At 38.0% G+C, this 22,936-nt stretch overlaps 1 protein-coding gene across 4 annotated transcripts in view; it reads right to left on the bottom strand.

The window, feature by feature from the left end:
- The window catches only part of INVS (inversin), a 136,630-nt gene that overhangs the window by 44,057 nt on the left and 69,637 nt on the right, over positions 1 to 22,936 (bottom strand). For all 4 annotated transcript variants that reach the window (XM_022600295.3, XM_089913449.1, XM_089913450.1 and 1 more), the window contains exons 6-11: positions 22,689 to 22,869; positions 20,072 to 20,181; positions 16,539 to 16,710; positions 11,378 to 11,533; positions 10,376 to 10,605; positions 7,210 to 7,316 (exon numbers count right to left, since the gene is read on the bottom strand). In XM_022600295.3, the coding sequence (XP_022456003.1) occupies positions 7,210 to 7,316; positions 10,376 to 10,605; positions 11,378 to 11,533; positions 16,539 to 16,710; positions 20,072 to 20,181; positions 22,689 to 22,869 (956 nt within the window). The remainder of the gene's footprint in view (positions 1 to 7,209; positions 7,317 to 10,375; positions 10,606 to 11,377; positions 11,534 to 16,538; positions 16,711 to 20,071; positions 20,182 to 22,688; positions 22,870 to 22,936) is intronic.

The raw sequence follows: 22,936 nt of genomic DNA, 5'->3' as shown, positions 1-22,936 counted from the left end.
GTGCATACCTTTTTGATAAATATATTATTTAGAAAAGATGGGTATTAGTGTCATATAGTTTTGTATTTGAATCTCAACTGACTACTTTCTAGATGTGTGATTTTAGGAAGATTCCCTTAAAAAATATATCTTCTCTTGGGACTTCTCTGGTGGTGTAGTGGTTAAGAATCTGTCTGTCAACGCAGGGGACATGGATTCGAGCCCTGGTCTGGGAAGGCCCCACATGCTGCAGAGCAGCTAAGCCCATGCGCCACAATTACTGAGCCCGTGCTCTAGAGCCCACGAGCCACAACTACTGAGCCCGCGTGCCACAACTACTGAAGCCCGTGCACCTAGAGCCCATGCTTCGCAACAAGAGAAGCCACTGCAATGAGAAGCCCGCTTACTGCAACAAAGAGTAGCCCCTGATCACTGCAACTAGAGAAAGCCCACGTGCAGCAATGAAGACCCAATGCAGCAAAAAAAGAAAAAAAAAATCTTCTCTACTTTTGGAAATATAAACCAAATTGGATAAATACACAGAAGAAAATAAGTCATCTATACTCCCACACTCAGAATTAGCCACTGTTAATATCTTTGCAAGTATGCTTTCCTTTTTTAAAGAAAAATGATTACTTTGTAAAAATGACACATAGTTTAAGAATTCAAACAATGCAGAAAGTACAAAACTTTGAAGTAAACACCCCAAATTCTACCATCCAACAATGGTAATGATGGTTGTCACTTCCTAACCAACTTACTTGGTGCTTCTAAGCCCCGCTTTTCCTAATCACAGACTTGGCATGAAGAGAGAATGAAATAATCAATGTGAGGAAGATAGCAGTGTGCCTGGCAAGAAGGAAGCAGTTCATAAAAGTCAGCTGTGATTGTTGATATTACAGGACATACACTGCAGCACAGTTGGTGATAGCACAGTCACTTATCACGAATATTATTTGCATACGACTGAAACCAGAACTTATGACTACTGAAAAACCACCTGATCGGATCCCTCTGTGTGACTGTTGCTGAGTTAGTGGGTCAGAGGTGTTGGGAGGAAATAATCAGTTGATTGATGAGGTGGAAAAATGATGATTATATGGATGAATGATTAGACACAGAAAATCATCCAATGGTTATAGAAAAGAAACTTGCTCTTCAAAACTCACCTAACAGTCACAGTAAGATATAAAAGGAAGAGGTTTTCAGTAAAAGCAAAGGGTGATTTGATCACTTTAGTAAGGAAACTATAAGATCAGAAGGAAGTCCTAAATGCTAAAATTAAGGAACCCCCATTTTAGGACAGCTTGATCTGCCACTACTGTTCAGAAACCAGAAGGCCATAAAGTAGAGGTGCCTATATAAACTTTAAAACATTATTTATACGTAAATAGCATTTTGTAAATTCAGAAGAACTTTCACAAATTTTACTATATATTCTATTAATAAAATGCCTTTCAGGGGTTTCCCTGGTGGCGGCGGTGGATAAGAATCTGCCTGCCGATGCAGGGGACACAGGTACGATCCCTGGTCTGGGAAGATCCCACATGCCGCGGAGCAACTAAGCCTGTGCGCCACAACTAATGAGCCTGTGTGCCACAACTACTGAAGCCCGCGTGCCTACAGCCCATGCTCCGCAACAAGAGAAGACACCGCAGTGAGAAGCCCACTCACCGTAATGAAGAGTAGCCCCCGCTCGCTGCAACTAGAGAAAGCCAGTGTGCGGCAACAAAGACCCCACACAGCCAAAAAAAAATGCCTTTCATGACTGTACTTTCCCCAACAGAAAAAATCATCAGAGTCATAGTACCACACAAGAGTAGAGCTGAACTGAATTTTAGAGGTTTAGTTTAACACCTTCATTTCATAAATGAATAAACAGGCTCAGAAAGATTAAGCAACTTACTGAAGGTCAAGTTACTAGTTACCTGCAAAATCTAGATGAGGACTAAAATCATATGAATCCCTGTACAGTAATCCTTCCATAATTCATCTATCAATTATTGAATATATATGTCTCCTATAGAATGAAACTGCTTCTAAATCAAAATGCAAATAACATATGTATTTTTAGTAAGCTTGATCATTTTTTCTATAATTACTAATATATAGTGTCTTTCACATAGTATACAAACAGTATTATCAAAATATGGCTTATGAAAATGAGGCCCAAATTATGCATTTACTTACAAATATGACAAAAAGAAATGACATGGGCATAATATACCCTTAAGAATGCTGAACTGGAAGTCAGCAGACCCCTGGGCATTCTCTTCACTTCTCTGAGCTTCTATTTCCTCATCTGTAAAAGGTGAAAGGAAGGGGAGAAGAAGAACTAGATCTCTCAGGCTGCTTGTGGATAGAAAGTTGCATTTCAAATATGTTAAATATTTTTATTACAAAAAAATTATATTTTTATTATGAGAAAATTCAAGCATAAATAAAAGAGAATAGCATAATAATGCTTTATATTCTCATTACCCAAATTTAATAATTAGCAAAACTTTTCCCGTATTTGCTTCATCTATCCCCTTCCTTTTTATTTTTGCTCAAGTATTTTAAAGCAAATTCCAGGGGAATTCCCTGGCGGACATGGCGGTTTCACTGCCAGATCCTGCAAGCCGAGCAGCGGCACGGCAAATAAATAAATAAACAAACAAACAAACAAATAAAGCAAATCCCAGAGCTCCTATCATTTAATCTCTCTGCATTTTAGATTCACCTATAAATAATGTGAACATAACCACAATGTCCTTGTATTAACAAAATTAACAGGAATTCCTTAGTAAGATCTAATGCCCACTCTAAATACATGTTCTCCTGATTTTCTCAAAAATGTCTTTTTTTTTTAACAATTGGTTTATTCAAATTACAATTCTCAGTCAATTTTTGATTCAGGGAGACACAATCCAAATATCTAGCAAGGTTTAAGATTGACATCTGTACCTAGTGTTTAAGCAACTGACCATATTGTGATTATTACTATTGAATTTTTCTTCATCCCAAACTCAATTTAGAAACATTCTAGTGCTGTGAATACTCCCATCTATGTCAGAGTATGGCTGTCAGATAGTTATTGACTGAAAATCAGCAGTGGTTGGCAAAAATTATGTCTATATAGTGCACATCAAGTGGTTTGTGTCAATGCACGTGAAGTAAAAATTAGCACTACATTGATGGTAACCAGTCAGGAAACAATGTAGATAAAGACAAGCGACAAGATTCAACTGGACTTGCCATGTGGGAATGGTCTGATGGAATAAGTAGAATGCCTACACTGGAATGTCAATAAATATAAAAGGCAGTGCCAAGTCCCGACATTTGTACATCAAGGTGCATGGCTGATGAAACATTAAAGGAGATTGGGATATTGCCACTGTCTCTTTTTACCTGTAGACTGGCAAGTACACTTAGGAGGCTCTTTCCTTTGGTCTTTTGGTCTGTAATTAACATATGTTTACTCCAGCAGGCAGTAAGCACCTTAATTCACATGCTTACTTAGGTCTGAAATTCAAGGGTTAGCATATAAATGGAAATTGAATTACAAAATATTACGTTTTTTTATTGTTTCCTAAAAAATAGCAGTCAGGCAGTAAACACTGTTATAGAATACATCCTTATCTTTCCCTTTTGTTTTTTCAGGGTTTCAAAGGGAGAAACCTTCAGCACCCTCACATATCTGTTTTTGTTTTTGTTTTTTTTAGTTTTTAAAGAAATCTCCATACAGTTCTCCGTAGTGGCTGCACCAATTTACATTCCCACCAACAGTGAAGGAGGGTTCCCTTTTCTCCACACCCTCTCCAGCATTTATTAACTTTTTAACGATGGCCATTCTGACCAGCGTGAGGTTATACCTCATTGTAGTTTTGATTTGCATTTCTCTGATAATTAGCGATGTTGAGCATCTTTTTTTTTTTTTTTTTTTTTCCTGGTACGCGGGCCTGTCACTGCTGTGGCCTCTCTCATTGCGGAGCACAGTCTCCGGACGCGCAGGCTCAGCGGCCATGGCTCATGGGCCCAGCCGCTCTGCGGCATGTGGGATCTTCCCAGACTGGGGCACGAACCCGTGTCCCCTGCATCGTCAGGCGGACTCTCAACCACTGCGCCACCAGGGAAGCCCCACATATCTGTTTTAGTGTCAAAACCTCAGCCTTGAGGACTTCACTTGGCTTTCCAGTTTCCTTAAGTGTTCAAATACCTAAATCTTCAAGTCTTTTTTTGTTTTGCAATTGTCAGTTGACTATAATAGAGACAGTGAGTTCTTTATATAATCGTTACCAAGTCCAAGCTTGCTCTGCTCACCGCACGACAGGCCAATGAATCAGAGACGAGGTGTTGAGGCAAGGAATACTTTATTTGGAAAGCCGGCAGACCAAGATGGCAGACTAGTGTCTCTGAAAAACCATCTTATCTGGGTCTGGATGCCAGTTTCTTTTACAGAATCAGAGAGGAAGAGGCAGTGAGGAAGTAAAATAAAAGGGCAACCAGTCTTGCAAAACATCTGCAATGGCCAGCCTCGGTGAGGGGATGTGTTGGTTTCCTTTTTCTTGCAGCCATTCACAGGTGGGCCGCGTTCCCTGAGGCAGGCCATTATGTATGATTATAGTAACAAAAGGAACGAAAAGCAAAGGTTAAAGTCAAAGAAACAGATCCAATGTGGAGTCCGATTTAGCTCTTCCCTGTTACTTATCACTCCCAAAGTAAGGTACTCTAGTCTGCTTTATCTAAGTCTGCACATGGTCTAAGAATTCCACAGACGTTTCTAAGGCTGGTATGAAGCAGGGTGATGCTCCTAGGAGCCTGAAAACACCGATTTGACAACTCAACAGTTATTTACTGAGCATCTACTTCATGAAAGGCACTGTGAGCAATATAGAGATGACCATGATCTTCAGGAGTTCTCCATTAATAGGGAAGACAGATTACATACAATCATAACATAATGTGAAATGTGCCAAGTGCTGTAAAGATTCACAGTGTAGGGAGAACACAGTTTGGGACACATGACTGTGGGGCAGAACGATCTTCTTAGACGAGACTGCATTTGAACAGGGGAATGACATGATTAACAATTAGCGATATGATTTAGAAAGGCTACTTTGGAAGGTGACGAATTGAAGGAGGGAAAGATCAAAGGAAGGAAAACAAGTAAGGCATTGCGATAATCCCAGAAAGAGTCAAAGAGGGCAAGATCTAGACAATGGTGCTGGTAATGAAGTGGAGATGACAGTGTGAACAAAGGAGGGGTGCTGAGTCTGAAACAGAGATTGAGAACTTACCAGCACCCAAGTGAGCGCGGAAGCCTCGGTGGTTGGTCAGGTCCCCAAAGGAGATAGGCTGAGAGAAGAGATCCAGTCCTTGAAGACTGTTTATATTTAAAAAATAAAAAATGGAACAGAAGCCAAAGAAATGGAGAAGGCGCATGATTAGAAGAGAATTGGGGGACTTCCCTGGTCGTGCAGTGGTTAAGAATCCACCTGCCAATGCAGGGGACACAGGTTCAAGCCCTGGTCCGGGAAGATCCCACATGCTGTGGAGCAACTAAGCCCGTGCGCCACAACTACTGAGCCTGCGCTCTAGAGCCTGAGAGCCACAACTACTGAACCCGTGTGCCACAACTACTGAAGCCCCTGTGCTCTGGGGCCCACATGCTGCAACTACTGAAGCCCACGCACCTAGAGCCCATGCTCTGCAACAAGAGAAGCCACCGCAATGAGAAGCCCACGCACCGCAACGAAGAGTAGCCCCGATTCGCCACAACTAAAGAAAAGCCCACGCACAGCAACGAAGACCCAAAGCAGCCAAAAATAAATAAATAAATAAATAAATAATAATAAAAGAAGAGAACTGGGGAAATTCCCGGGTGTTCCAGTGATTAGGACTCTGTGCTTCTACTGCAGGGTTTGATCCCTGGTTGGGGATCCCGCAAACTGTGAGGCACGGCCAAAATAAATAAATAAATAAAATAGAAGAAAATATACTGTCACAGAAGCTTAGAGAAGATATAGGCTCAATAAGGTAAAGAAGAGGAGGCAATAGAAAGGAGATAAAGAACGGCCAATGAGGGTGGGCAGAGAAGACATCATGGAGACATCATGTGATTTATCAACTAGGAATTTGTCAGTGACCATTCAGACACAGATTTCAGTCTAAATGTGATGATAAAGAAATGCAGGCAGGGAAGACAGTGTGAGAGAAAGCAAAGAAGACAAACTTCAGAAGAAAGAGAACTGGAGAATAACAGATGGAGGTATAACTAATGGGGAAAGGTTCTGAAAGAAGTGGGAAAGATGAAGGCCCCATGTTTCCTCCAAGACAGCAGGCCTAGAGAAACCCTCTTTCCTACAGAGTTTCCCATCTCCTGACAGAAAGAGCTGGTGGTGACCAAGAGTGCGGGGACGGTGTCACTGCAGGGCCATTTTAATGACAGCATCCATGAACAATGAAAACTAAAGCACAGACCTGGGCTGGGGGGACTCAGGTATGGAAATCTGATTACCATCTTATTCGTTACCTACAAGTTACTAGAATCTTCCTAGGTCCAAGACCATCAAGAATCTCTCTTGCTTAGACTTCACACTGTGTCTAGTCCTTTTTATTGGGCCTGGGTTCTTGGACAACAACTCCAGCCTAAATCTGTGGATCTCATATTATTCAAGAAATCTGTATTTAAATTAAAATCCCAAACTTTCATCTTAGTTTCTCCTTATTTTTTCATGCTGCATGGTGGCACCTCTGTCCACTAACTGATAATATCCTCTTCATCAAGAGAAACTTCTTGAATATATAACACATTCCACTGGTCTAACCGAATTCGTAGTCCTGGTCAGTCAGGACTCCCCTGACTTGATGCTACCAGCCAAAAGCCAGAAGCCCTAATTTCTTCATCTGGGAAATGTGAGCTTGCCCTAGGCAATATCTAAAGTTCTGAGTAGCTTTAAAATCCCATGATTCTAGAACATATGTATATGTATAACTGATTCACTTTGTTATAAAGCAGAAATTAACATACCATTGTAAAGCAATTATACTCCAATAAAGATGTAAAAAAAAAAAATCCCATGATTCTAAATCAACACTGCATAGAACTTTTGTTCTTTTCTTCTGGTTCAGGATTTCTTAGTGTAGTGTTTCCTTATGAATATACTTATTTCTGAACCAATATCTAAACTTGAGATTTAGAAAGGATGTGAGATGAACAACAATATATTCCTTTTATCAATGGCTTACCTCTCTTCATTGTTTTCCATCTGATTAGGGAAAGCAGCAAAGTCTAGTAGTAATTTAATGGCATCAAGGTATCCATTGTTACAGGACCAGTGCAAAGCTGTCCTTCCCTACAAGCATAAAGAAAAATCAAGTACATCTGGTGTCGGTATTTTTGGACACATAGTTTTTTATGATGACTCAAATATATAAACACTTCTCTCAAACTGCTTAATTACAAAAAGAGAAAAGATTAAGTATACAGTGGAGAAAATGGACTGTATCTTAACCAAATGATCAAAATTAATACTATGTTAAGAGGCATCAAATGTCTCCAGAAGTGATACCCTGAGAATTCAATATCACTTATGAAATATTCCAACCCAAACTGTAAAACTTGAATCTAATTATGATGAATCATTAGGCAAACTCAAATTGAGTGAAATTCTAGAAAATAAATGGCCTGTATTCTTAAAACATTTCAATGTCATGAAAGATAAAAAAGGCTTGAAGCATTGCTAGAGATAAAAAGGAATACTTCATAGTGTTAAATGCGTCAAAGAGGAAGATATCACAATCCTAAATCTGTATGCACATAATAGCACAGCTTCTAAATATACAGGATTAAAATTGACAAAATTGAAAGGGGAGATAGTCATATCCATAATCACAGTGGGAGATTTTTAACCCATCTTTACAATAGCTGATAGAACAAATAGATAAAAAAGCAGTAAAGATATAGAAGGCATGAACAATACAATGTAAAATTTGAACTAAGTGATATGTATATAAAACATTGCATCGAACAGTGACAAAATTAGTACCCTTTTCCAGTATACATAGAACATTTACCAAAATCAACCAAGTGTGGGGATATGAAGAAAGCCTCAAAAGCTTTTGAAAGATTAAAATAGTTCAGAGTATGTTATTTAACTACAGTAAAATTTAAGCTACAAATCAGTGCAGTAGGTAGAATAAGGAACTCCCTTGCAAAGATGTCTACATCCTAATCTCTGGAATCTGAAACTATGTCGTATTAAATGGAAAAGGAGAATTAAGGTTGTAGATGGAATTAAGGTTACTAATCAGCTCACTCTGAGTTGGGGAGATTATCCTGGATTATCCAGGTGGGCCCAATATAACCACAAGCGTCCTTATAAATAAGTGACAGAGAGGCAGAAGGTGAATGTCAGAGTGATGTAGCGTGAGTGAGACTCAGCCAGTCACTGCTAGCTGTGAGGAATGCAGCCACAAGCCACAGAATGTGGGCAGCATCTAGAAGTTGGAAAAGTCAAGGAAGCAGATTCTCTCCTAGAGCCTCCAAAGAGAATGAAGTCCTGCCAACACCTTGGTTTTTAGGACATTTTGGACTCAGACTTCCAGAACAGTAAGATAATAAATTTGTGTTGTTCTAAGACACTAAGCTTCTGGTAATTTTTTATAGCAGCAATAGGAAACCAATATAATCAAAAACAAAAAGATAATGAGAAAATGCCCAGCTGCCTGGAAATTAAATAATACACTTCTAAATAATCTATGGGTCAAATAATAAATCAAAATGGAAATCAGACAGTGTTTGGGTTGAATGACAGTGATCGTACAAATTATCCAAATTTGTAAGATGGAGCTAAAGCATGCTTAGAATAAGAAACATGCTTAAATACATATACTGAAAAAAAAATTGAAAAAAATCAATGATTTAAACTTTCATCAAAAGAATCTTTTAAAAAATATTAAATTAAATCTGATGGAAGCAGATGGCAGGAAATAATAAAGATAAGAGTAAATACCAATGAAATAGTGAAAAACTTAAAATATAGAAAATTTAAAAAGACTGGAGTCCTTTGAAGAGATGAATAAGCAAGACTGAAATTTTTTAAAAAAAGGAAAAGAGACAACATGTATTACCAATGTATGGAATGAATAAGAGGAAATCATTACAGGTCTTACAGACATAAAATAGAAAACAGAATGTATGATGAACTTTATGTGAATACATTTGACATTTTTAATAAAATGGATAAATTTCTCAAAAAAAAATGTAACTTACCAAAGCTGAATGGAAAATGATTAGAAAATCTGAATTGTCTTTTTAATTATTAATGAAGCTGAATCAGTTATTAACAACCTTTGCACAAAGAAAACCCCTAGACCAGATGACTTCAGCAGGGAATTCTTCCAAACATTTAAAGAAGAATTTAACACAATCTTACACAAATTCTTTAGGAGAATAAGAAAAGAGGGACTACTCCCTAACTCTTTTCATAAGGTCAATGTAACCTTGCTACCAAAACCTGACAATGTAAGAAAGGAAAATTATAGGTCAATCTCTCTCATGAACATAAATGCAAAAATATTAGCAAAAAAAATCCATCAATACATATATTTCAAAAATATATCATAAGTAGGACAATGTAATCAATGTAATTCACCACATTAATAGCAAAGAATAGAAAAAATAACATAATCATGTTGATAGATGCAGATACGTTATCTGATGAAAATTAAACAGCTAATTGTGATTTAGAAGAACTCTTAGCAACCAAAAATGTAAGAGAATCTATAGCAAACATCATATTCAATGGTGAAATATTTAAAGCTTCCCCTGAGAAGCCAGAATGACTTAAGGATGTCAGCTATCACCAGTTCTATTGCATTGGCGGTCCTAGCTAGTTCAATAAGGCAAGACAAAGAAATGAAAGTCATAAGAATTGGAAAGAAAGAAATAAAAATGTTATTGTTCACAGACAGCATGATTGTTTATTTGGATAGTCCAAAATAATACACATGAAAACTAACAGAAGTGGGAAGTAGCTTACATAAGTAATATACTACTTATGTATGAACTTGTAAAAAAAAATGTAAAAGGTACAACGAAGTATAAAAGATGCATTTCTAATAACATTGGTATAGGGACCATATTTTACACATTTTTCATTATGTTACTTTCACATATAGTAACAATCTTGATAAATACTTATTCAATGAATTAATAGGGAATATATTTTCTGACTTGGAAAACATAATATGCTAGTATTTTTAAAGAGTTAAAGTAAGTAAACTAGCAAAATATGTCAATATTGGCTAAATTCACTTGGCAAATTGTTGTCTTCCTTAATTTTAGTTAACAAAGAGGCAATGCTCCAAACACTTTGGAGCAGACAATATAAAAAAGACGTAGAATTTCTACCTCTTTGTCTTGAATGTTAGGGTCTGCGTTATTTTCCATGAGCACGGCCATGCAGTTGATATATCCCCCATATGCAGCGCACTGCAGTGGGGTTCTTCCTGCATAATCCTGCACATTTGGGTTGATCTTATTTTCTATCAATATCTGGCAGACATCAGCATTTCCTCCCAGCGCTGCCCAGTGTAGAAGAGAATGTCCATCTTGGTCGACTAGATCTACCCGTGCTCCACCTGAAAAAGCAAAAATATAATGAAAATGTCTAATACAGAGAGCATTTATCAAAAAGAAGTTTAAAAAATATAACAACAGTCCTTTAAACGCTTTACTCTCAGCAAAAAGCTTTCATGTATATCATCTACTTCAGATTTTTACAATAAGCCTGTGAGCTGGTCAGGGTAGGACTCCTTCTCCTTTTACATAAAGGGAAACAGGATCAGGCAGGTGCAGTGACTTTTCGCAAATCAAACAGCTACTAACAGGTGGAGCTAGCAGTGAACCTTGAGTTTCCTGATGCCAGGCTCTTCCCTCCATCCTTCTACCCAGGCAGCTCTCTGCCATGTAAAGCTATATTTCAAAGGCGAATGGAGGGGCTTCCCGGGTGGCACAGTGGTTGAGAATCCGCCTGCCAACGTAGGGGACTCGGGTTCGAGCCCTGGTCCGGGAAGAACCCACACGCCATGGAGCAACTAAGCCCGTGCGCCACAACTACTAAGCCTGCGCTCTAGAGCCCGTGAGCCACAACTATTGAAGCCCGTGCGCCTAGAGCCCGTGCTCCGCAACAAGAGAAGCCACCGCAATGAGAAGCCCGCACACCGCAACGAAGAGTAGCCCACTCGCCGCAACTAGAGAAAGTCCGCATGCAGCAATGAAGACCCAACGCAGGCAAAAATAAGTAAGTAAGTAAATAAATAAATAAAATAAATCTATTAAAAAATAAGGTGAATGCAAGAAATCCTACCTTTTGAGAGTGACTTGTTAGGAGCACTCTTTATAACTACTAACCTTTGATGAGTGTCTGAATCACATCTTTGTGTCCCATCTCACAGGCTCGGAAAAGTGGAGTATGTTTCATGACATCAGTAGCATCTACTTGAGCATTATTTTCCAATAATAACTTCACGGTGCTGACATGGCCAGAAAGGGCGGCAGCATGTAAAGCTAAAAAGGGAGCGAAAGAAAGTGAAGAGCTTCCAAATAACAGCTTTACCTTTTTATTATACTATGTGTCTTCTTCACTTTTGATTTTCTCATCATTTTGGCTAAATGCAATTTAATCTTCAGGATTCTCTATTTTTTAACTTTAACAGATTTCTATCTTCCTTTCTATTCATATGTATTACTCACACTTTTCCCCTTTTCTTCTACCTTTCTCATCTCACTGTTTTCTTCCTTTCCATCCTGTTGTTCTGAAATGGTCTCCTCAGTTACTAGTTTATTATCTTTTCCTCTTTCTAAGAGAGTAAGAGAACAAAAAAATGACAAAGAGAAATGATTTAAATGATGCAGGCAATTCTGCCCACAAACCCACTCAATTAGTATATGTCCCTGAGGGGTTGTGTGATGGGACCGTCAATCTACTGTTCCTTTAGCTGGTTACCTGTGCTATTCCTGCAGTTGGTCTGTGTACCCACATGGTACTGAGAGTCTGTGTATCTTACTGCACTGAGTGCATTTTTCATACAACATGACTCCAAATGCAAGTCAGCTATTTCCTCGGGGCGCAATTTCAAAAACAGCAATTCATTTCAAGATTGGAGAAAAAAGTGAGATGGAATGTAGTCTCCTCTCTGGTAAGGGGTTTGAAAGAGTAATTTTGACTATGTGTGAGTTTCACATTACGCTGATCCCTGCCTACATTATTCCACTCTAGTGCTTATGTCATCACTCTTTAGATTACTCTTGAAATTCTATTTAATTCATCACTCTAAATTCTGAATTTTTCAGGATAACTGTCTAGAGGCCTGGGTCAATTCTTTCTAAGGGTTATGGCTCTATACTGTCTAGGATAATGTTTCTTTCATAAAGTGTGATCCATGGACCAAACCTGGGATGCCTATGAAATGCAGATTCCTGGGGATTTGTTGAGAAGCTATTGTGGACTGGGTACTAATATAATGCTGGGAATTCAGCAGGGAACAAGATAGCTAAGGTTATATTCTCATAGAGGAAGCAAAACAAAACAAGACAAGAACACCGAAGTAATAACATTTAAGTATTAGATGGTGATGGATGGTATAATTAAAGAAGTAAAAAGTATTTTGATATATAGAGTGACTGGGGGATTACTTTTGATTGGTGGTTAGGGAAAGCCTTGCTAAGGTGCTGACATTTAAGTTGAGAGTAAATCATAAAAAAGAGACAGCAAAGCAGAGATCTCAAGGGAGAGTAGTCTGGGCAAAGAGAACAACGAGTACAGGGGTAGGAATGAATCTATGTGTTTAAGGAAGGCAAAGAAGCTGCAGCACAATGAGTGAGAATGAGGTAAGTCAGAAAGGTAGAAAAGGCCAGATCATAAATGGCCATACAGGTCAGAGTGATGGAAGACACTGAAGGGCTTTACGTAGGTGAGTGATATTCGATTTATGCTTTCAACAGATCACTCTAGCTGTTTTGAGAATGCATTATAGTAAATTAGAGTGTAAGCAGGGAGACCAGTTAACACTAGCGCAGTTGACTGGGTGAAAACAGTGGTGGCTTGAACTAGGGTGACAGGAATGGAGATGGAGAGAAGCAGAAAGATTTAGATTATATTTTGGAGGTGGAGTCAACAGGACTTCTTGACAGGATCTGATGTAGGATCTCTATATAGTCTGGGAACACCCCTAGTAATTCTCATGCATACTTGAGTTTGAAAAGCCTGACCTAAACGGCTGAATGTTAGTTTGGCCTAGACAAGATTCAGCTGGGTGTGAGAGACTTCAAAAATCTGAAGTGTGTCATATGGAAGACAACGCAGAGTGGAACATTCAGTTTGACAAATTTTGGCTCAGTATAAGGAAGCGCACCCTGATAGAGTGAGATTAAGATGGAAGTAATGGGTTCTCTGTATTGGAGCTGTTCAACCAGAGGCTGAAAGACACTGGGGAGATGTCTTTGGTGAAAAACACTGGTGAGAATGTTATAAGGCAAATTAAGGCATGATATATCTGTGAGAGTTCTGTGATTTTCACATTTAAGAGCATAAGAATGCTTTTTTTTTTCTCCCAGATGAAATTTTATACAACATCCAACATATAAAATAGTTAAGAGTTGAGTGGTTCTGACTAAAGTAGGGGTAGAGGGTTACTCACTTAAGCATTTACCCCTCAGCAACATTTCAGGTACCTCTATAGGAACGTGTTGTTTTGAAGAACATGGTTTGGAAAACCCTGGACTAGATTTAATTTTAAGGTACTTTTAAATTCTGAAATTCTACAATTATGTAATGTGGCTTCAAGTATGCAACGGATAATCTTCAGACAAATATCAATGTCAAATTTTTAAAAAACAGACAAAATTTCAATTAAGCATAAGATAGAATTAATAATATTAAAGGAAATTCCCCATTTCTGACTATTTTCATTTATTTTAAAACAATCTTAGACTACTATTGCTGCTCCCTCTTTGAAAAAGTACCACAAGTTTACCTAGGAGCTTTAAAAATTATTTTCAATAACTTTCTGTTATGGAAAATTTCAAACATATTCAAAAGTAAAGGCAATAATAGTCCAGTGAACTCAATATTGTCATCACCCAGATTCAACAATTATGTGTTGGCTAACCTTGTTCCATCTAACTGCTATCCATTCCCCCACTTCTGATTTTTTGAAGAAAATTCTAGAGTCATATGCTTCCGTTTGTGAATATTTTAGTATGTCTGAAAGACAAGGATTCTTTTTTTAAACACAACCACTGTATCAGTCAGAGTATCTCTCATATAACTCTAACAGATAGAATTCAATATGAAGAATTGCTACCTTTGTACTGAAGAACTGAAAAAGCAAAAAGGGAACACTAAGGTATCACAGAGGCAGTAAATGCAGAAAACGGCGAGCAATTCTAAGACTGAGGAAACAAAAAGAAGAGGATGGAATTATTACAACTTTAAACGCTCAGAAGAGGCACCCAGCAGAGCTGAAGCTCAGACCTCAAAGGAGGGGCTTTGCTTGGCTGTTGCGGGTATCTCTGAGGAGGGTGCTCTTTGGCTGCTACCGTGAGTGCTGGAAAAACTGCAAAGTGAAATTAACTGTTGCCACTGGAACAAGCTCTCAGTACTCTGTTGTGTGAGACTTACTAGGGTAATGCTGACAGGAACGGGAAACAAAAACAAGAATAGGAAGCAAACAGGAAGATGCACTCCCCTGCTCCTCTTCCAGCTTTCCAGTCTCCCTGTACTGCCCCCTATGGGCTGACTCCCCTGCTGGCAAAGAGGGAATGTGGTTTGCAGAGCCCCAGCCCCAGCCATGCAAAGAAAACATAGGCCCATTTTCATATCTAAAAAATATTAACAAAAGTGTTGTAATATCAAATATCCAGATAGTGTTCACATTTTCCTGAGAGCTTTATAATTTTTTTGTAATTTATTTATTTGAATCAAGATCCAAATAATACCCATATATTGCTATTGATAAGAACTCATTTTTAATTAAGGCAAAACAACTCTGTAGAGGGATGATAGAAAGGAACTCACCTGCATAGAAGAGAAATGTCAGGAAGGTATCTCTGACATATAATAAAATCTCCTTAGGATAAAGAGCCCAGGGAATGAATGAATTTGAGAGGAATTTATGTCTCAACCCCAACCATGATGCACATTGGAAAGGCAACTTTGGTTGACAGAATGCAAGTATCCTAGCCCATACTTTATTAAAATACATGAAAAGTTAAACAAAGAGTGATGCTAGTGATAAAGACTGCATACTAATACAAGTTTGAGAAAAAAATTAAATATTCAGATCATTTATAAACGCAGTGTCCTATGCGTCTGTACAATACTCCTTAAGAAGCTTAAGGTCTACTATGAAGCTTTGGTATAGAAATATTCAATACTTTCAAAAGTTAAAGCCTTTATCAAAATTGATATTACCTAAAAACTCTTTTTAAAAAATTAGAAGGTGAGATGGTCTCGGTATAGGGAGGGAGATATGAGGTGTAGCAACCCCATTCCCCTCTGTCCCCCAAGTGCTACATCAATAGTGTCGGTGGTCAAGAAAGATCTTATCCAGGATAACAGGTAGGTGCAAACAGCTCTAGTATGTTTCTACAAATAAAAAAACATAACATTGAGAAGCTCATAGCTGAGGTTTTGTTCTGTTCAGTGTTATTGTGCTGTTGTGTGATTTTTCTTTCTCTTTCTGACTTGCAATTTGGATATACAGGTGCCCCTCGATATCTGTGGGGGATTGGTTCCAGGAGCCTCTATAGATACCAAAATCTGAAGATGCTCAAGACCCTTATATAAGATGGTATAGTACAGTGAATACAAGTCAGGCTTCCATATCCGCAGATGCAAAACCCTCAGATACGGAGGGCTGACTGCAGTATATAAGGAAGAGACCTCTAAGGTGACAATGAGTGTTAAAAAACTTATACTTCTCTTACTAATCAACACATAGTTAGAGGGCTCTCTTATTAGAAAAAGAGATTAAAGGAAGCACCTAGTAAGTGCTTTTGAAGCTTTGAAGCTTCTAGAGCCATGGGAAGTTAACTCTGAAATGGGAGATTCAGGATGCAGCAATGCTGTTCAAAACTGAGAAAAGAGCATATTAAATGAGCCTGGTGAGAACATACTTAGATGTGTGTGTTCTCTAAAATGTAATTCTAAATGTTTGAAAATATAATTAATAATTGCTAGGTATGTATAGTTTTAAAATGCAGGTTAATTCTGTTTTACACAAAGATATATGACCAAGAGTTCCCGCAATCATGTCTAAGGAGCAACAAGGCTTGTAAATCAAATGCCAAGATTCACTTGGTAGAAACATAGGCTAATTTTAGCCATAATACTCGGAAGAAATAAAGCCGTTGGAGTGATGTCCTGGCAACCTAAACTTAAAAAGTTAAGATGAAAGTCAAACAATATTAGATTAGGAACAATGGTTTCAACTTACTATTTTGCAAAATAGCACCATCTACACTTTGAAGCTCGAATGAAAGCAAACTGAATATGTCTGCCAGTTCTTACCTGTACCTCCATACTTGTCTGCCATGTTAATGTCAATGTCAGATTTTAAACTCAGCATAGTCCTAAGGACGTCATCACTGCCTTTCCCAGCAGCCCACATAAAGGATGTTCTTCCTTCAAGGTCTGAATCATCTTTTACTGAAGGATGTTTTAGAAACACTTTAACTGTTTCCTGTAAGAAAACTTCATTTAAAAATTTGAGACAAGAGAGTAGCATTTTCTTTGGTAAGAAAGCCAGTGTTATATGTGACTTCCACTAAGAAGCAAAGTATTTTTTCCTCTACTTTTTTTTTTTTTTTTGCGGTACACGGGCCTCTCACTGTCGCGGCCTCTCCTGTTGCGGAGCACAGGCTCCGGACGCGCAGGCTCAGCGGCCATGGCCCACGGGCCCAGGCGCTCCGCAGCATGTGGGATCCTCCCGGACCAGGGCACGAACCTGTGTCCCCTGTATCAGCAGGCGGACTCTCAACCACTGCACCACCAGGGAAGCCCCTTCCTCTACTTTTGAATCAAATGAAATTATCTTTTTATGAATAACGAAATTACAATTTCCATTGAAAGTAACAATCTTCTGTCCTTATACATTGGTTTTAGTTTTCATAGCACTTCAAAAATATAACCTAACTCCCTCATTCAACATTCTAATAATTGAGAATGATCATCCTCAATTAAGTTTAAAAACTCAACTGCAGAGAAGCCTAATACATTCTCTCACTGTATGTTTTGTTGTTATTTTTAAAAATATTGCATTTATCAAATAATTATGGGTGGTTACTGAGAAATGCAGTGTTCAATTCATCTAAACAAATATTTATTCAGCATTTCCTACATTCAAGGTCCTTCCTCTATAGAATCATACAAAAATTAGGACCCTTAGTAATTCTAATAGTGTTTAACAATTTTAATGGGGGGTTAATATTCATAGCATTTAAAATTGCATCTTTCCTCAAAACTCAGATGCTTACAAGCTTTTAGGAAGATCATAGAAACTTTTGCTTGAATGGAAATAAAATAGTTTCAGAAGAAAACAATTTCTGGAGGCTGTGAGTTGGCCAAAAATGTACAAAATGTTGATGATCAATATTTCAGAGCAAGAAAAAATTTAAGGGCTCATCTCGTCCAGCTCCTCATTTTACAGATGATATTTAGACTCAAGGTCATATAAGCATTGGTAGCAGTTAACAGGAGTAGAATGCAGGGTTAAATCACTTCACTCTTTCCACTGTAACACACACTGCTTCCTAGTCTTAAAACTAGATGTTGAGCTACTGAGGTATTACAGCTTAGTTCTCCTTAGGATCTAGTGTATGTCCTTATTAAGTAGATTTGAATAAAGAAATAAAATTTTGGGACTTCCGTGGTGGTTAAGAATCCAGTGCAGGGGACACGGGTTCAATCCCTGGTCCAGGAAGATCGCACATGCTGCGGAACAACTAAGCCCGTGTGCCACAGCTACTGAGCCTGCACTCTAGAGCTTGTGAGCCAGAACTACTGAGCCCACGTGCCACAACTACTGAAGTCCGTGCGCTAGAGCCCATGTCTGCAACAAGCCACTGCAATGAGAAGCCCGCACACTGCAACGAAGAGTAGCCCCTGCTCGCCACAACTAGAGAAAGCCCATGTGCAGCAATGAAGACCTGATGCAGCCAAAAATAAGTAAATAAATAAATTTATAAAAAAAAAATAAAATTTTAAAATGTTGGTGATTTGGGGGGTTTCTTTTAATAATTTGCAAACATTTCTTTGTTGAGTATGTTTTCTTAATGATGAATGTTTGCAAGGGTTTTATGGGACTGTTGTTGTTGATGATGATGTTTTTTAAAAAGAGAATTTCAACCTTTTGTGAATTAGTAGAGTCCCAGGAGATCAAGGGACTTGAAACTGAGCCTATAAAATTTGCATAATTATTAAAAAACGTAAAAAACTATTTCTGTAATTGGCAGATTGTCTAAAGCAATTGTTTCTTTGAATAAACATCTATAATGTTCTAGCATTCTTTCTTACTTGCATTAGCACAGTTACTTAATTACCGGTTTCTGTACATAGGTTAAATTTGGAGTCTAAGACTTGGGTTCAAGATCTTGAGCGAATCATTTAATCTCTTGGAGCCTTGGTTTCTTCATCTGTAAGTAGGGATAACATGTCCTTTCATAGGCCTATGTTGAAATATGGATTGAATTCTGATTTCCATAGGTTGACTAGACTGGGCCAATTGGATTTCTTATCTATGTGTCATAAGAATGAACTCCTCCTCAAAAACTCTGTATTTTTCTGAGATCTTGGGAGATAATAGAAGATAATGGTTTACCAAAACTTTAGGTGATATATAGAATAGACTTTTAGGAATGCCAAGAAGGGGGATGATTGCTATAGTTGCTCTGGGTATCAGAGAGAAAGGAAAGTGGGAAAATAAGATGTTTTCTCAATCCAAGAATCCAGTGTATTCAACAGTGCATTTGGGGAGGTCAGGAAGATGGAATTATACTATGCTGGTGATAACATTCTCATAATTTAATGAAACCAGGTGTTTCACTATGCACTCTCATGTAGAAGGCAGCAAAATCCACTGTGACTGCGTTAATGTGTGCCTCCTTGGATATGTCTCTAGTTCTTAGTGGCCACTCATACTCAGGAGGCTGAAGCAGCCTAGACATTATCATGTTGCTGGCTGGACTGAGTGACATAAAGGATGAGAAAGTACTTTGTAAACTGTAAAGGGTGGCAGGAAGGAACTATTAATAATAGTTAATATCTTTGGATATATCAATAATTCATATTTTTGCTTTCTCAGATGTACAATATACAAAATTATTAGCACAAATAATAATAACAATGAATGCTATTTCTTGAATACCTACTCTATGCCAAGTATTACACTAGGCACTGGTCATAAACTTTCTCTAATCCTTACAATAATCCTAAAAGAAAAGGTATAATTATTCTCATTTTACATATGAAGAAACTAAGATTCAGAGAGGTTAAGAACTTATGCAAGGTCATACAGCTAGCAAATAGCACAGTCAGGATTCTAGCCAAGGTCTATCTAGTTCTAAAGCCTTGCCCACTGCCTTCAGGACAATTATAGATTGCCAAACACCAGATTGTCTTTAGTGCCTTACAATTAACAAAAAAGATTAAGTACACTTACAGTAAAGCAAAATGCTACACTGAACAGTTAAAATAAAAATTATTTAAAACTTCCCATGTGACTAACAACTTTATAAAAATTCAGACTATCACCTGAATCAGAGGGTGAACAGTATCAGCAATTGTTAAAAAATAATTGCTACACAAACACACAAATGAGTACATGTAACAGTGTGAAACCTGAATAAGGTCAGTGGATTATATCAATATCAATTTCCAGTTTATGACATTATATTATACTTTTGCAAGATGTTACCACTGGAGTGAACTGAATGAAGGGTACACGGGATCTTGCTGTTTTATTTCTTACAACTGCATGTGAATTTACAATTATATCAAAATAAAAATTTAATTAAAAAAAAAGATAATTGTCATGGTTTACTTACAGCGAAGTTACTCTGAGCTGCATAGTGCAAGGGTGTTGCTCCTTGGCTGTCAGATGGGATGGTTCCAGACTTATTTCTTTCTAAAAGGAGATGGACAATCTGTGCGTGGCCTGAAAGCAGACACAAGGTAGTTACCACATAAAAGAACTGATTCATTTATAATCTATTTAAAGGAAAGGGGTAAGAAAAATCATTAGCACATAAACCAGCATTCACAATGCCCAGTGCAGCCTCTTCTAACTTCTCACGAAAATACATGATTATGTAGCATAAAGGCAAAAACTTACAACACTAAAAACTTAATGCTTCCACCAGGAAGGAAACGACTAACTATAATAGCCAGATTGAGAAAAAACTGTATTAGGTATCAGCTCACTGCATCCCCTGGCTTCACCTTATAAAACTGCTCATAAAAACAGAAGGCGGCACGTTAGAAGCCAGCCCATCTCAGCCATCAGTGTCCCTAGTCTCCAGGTTCCACTGCACCATCAATCAGAACTGCACAGTTGTCCTCTTCTGCTATTCAGGAGGACAACCTATAATACAAACTCTTGTGACCTCTGAGGCCTTCTATCCATCCCCTCTAACCTCCCTCCCCCAATTTTTTAACATCTAGGCAGTGATTTCAAATCCCAGAAAACAAGTGGCAGGAATGATGAGGTGGTAGTAGAGAAACATGCTCTGAGTACACTTTGGAGGATGTGGATGTGGTCTCCACAAGTGAAGAACTGTAGAAAGGATCAAAGAATAAATAAGCCTGGTAATAGTATATTTAGGAAACCTGAATTTCATACATGCCATTGCTTCAGTGTATAGGGAATGAGGCACTGAAGAAGATGCCACATTAGCAGAGCAAGAATACACTACATGAAAGCCAGGCAGAAAAAAAGGAATTTGAGTGGGAGTTGTGCTCGTCTACCTGCTCTCCAGCTATGGTTTGAGATGGAGTTCTCCATAACATGAATGGGCAAAAACAGGATAAAAGGCAATCTATGCACATAGTCAATCTAAATATCTTTTTTTTTTGGTACACGGGCCTCTCACTGTTGTGGCCTCTCCCGTTGCGGAGCACAGGCTCCGGACGCACAGGCTCAGCAGCCATGGCTCACGGGCCCAGCTGTTCCGCGGCATGTGGGATCTTCCCGGACCGGGGCATGAACCCGTGTCTCCTGCATCGGCAGGTGGACTCCTAACCACTGCGCCACCAGGGAAGCCCTAAATATCTCTTGTTTGAAAGATAAAGAGAAAAATTCAGAAAAGGCTATATGAAAACATACTCTAGGACAGGGAGAAAGGAACACCATCAGAAAGAAGAAGAGCATACCTCAGAAAATGATCTAGAGAAGGATCCAGAGGAAAATTTCAGGCAACTGTTTGGCATCCTTGACTTTTGCAAAGAGATGGCCTCTATGAAATGAAACAGAATATCCTAAGAAGAGAATAATCTAAAATGAAAAGGTAATGGAAGGAGATAAAAAGGAAAAAAGCTGAGATAAAAAGAAATATGGATGAGAGAAGGAAATCAAAATATAACCTAAAATACAATCTATAAGAGGCAGAAAGAAAGCTGAACTTGTGAAACACAAGTCAGTTTAGTGCTGTGGAGACAAATTTGCAAAGTCCTCCTAGAATGCAGAGGAAAAGGGATGAAACTGCACCTTGAAATGAAGTCTAAATTATAATTATAAATCTGACTACAAAACTGAATGCAATCATTTAAAAAAGAGATAATGTGTAATTTAAAAACTAAGTCCATAATAATAATGGTTTATTATAATTATTAATATTAATTAATAATTACTATCAGACTATTTACAAATACCCAAAGAATGATAAGTGAAAGTGTGCTAAATTCCTCATTTTAAATAGATGGGAATCAATAGACACAGTTTTGCTCTGGACTCTGACTTAGGCTTACAAATTTAAAAGTAACTACCAGTAGAACCTAAAAATCCTCCTAAAACATTAGACAATTCAAAACCAAACAACAACGAATGTAATCCACACACCACAAGGCAGAAAACAAAGGAATCAGGAAAAAAGCCAAAACACTAATAATACTCAAAGAGCAGAATAACAGAAAAAAGATCAAATTATACAATTTATAACAATGATTATCAGTGGGTAAAACTCCTTCACTAAAAGAGAAAGACTCTCAGATTGCCAAAAATCAGACACATACACATATATACTCTCTCATCTAAAAGAGTGATCCCCAAAAAGATTAAGTCAAAGGCATATCAGGAAATATGATGAAAAGGAAATCAAATATCATAGTATTAGCTCACACATAAAATTAAAGCCCTTCTCCAAAAAAGCAAAGGCATTGAATGTGATGATTATTTTATATTTACATTTGTCAACAAATGTGCATTACTTTTATAATAAAAATGAAAAGACATGATGTTGAAATTAATATGTAACAGAGGATACATTTTATATTGCTAAAATTTAAGCATACAACAGAGGGATTTAGGTATAAAGTGCCACATATCAATTAAAAACTAAAACAATTAAATAGGAGGTGGGAGCTGACAAGGGGAGAGAAGCCATGGAAAATTTCCTATACTCATGCAGTTCCTCTTGCTGTTGATCCTTGGTTTCACATTCAACTCACCTAGTAAAGCTGCCCAGTGAAGAGGCGTTCGAAATAAGTTATCGTAAGATGTTATATTGCAGCTTTCGTATGAGGTCAGGACATCAACCACTGTCACGTTCCCATCAGCAACTGCAAAGTGAAGAGGTGTTCGACCCTCATAGTCTTGCCAGTTCAGTAAAGACTCTGTTGGAGCAGCATCCTATTTTTAAGGAACCAGAGACATACATGGAATCCTTACTAAATCACATTTGACATAGTATTAACTG

Source organism: Delphinapterus leucas, chromosome 6 (assembly GCF_059928025.1).
Source record: "Delphinapterus leucas isolate spDelLeu-1000000601 "Yukka" chromosome 6, BTC_Dleu_Yukka2, whole genome shotgun sequence".
Lineage (NCBI taxonomy): Eukaryota > Metazoa > Chordata > Mammalia > Artiodactyla > Monodontidae > Delphinapterus > Delphinapterus leucas.
This window is presented reverse-complemented; position numbering and strand designations above follow the sequence as displayed.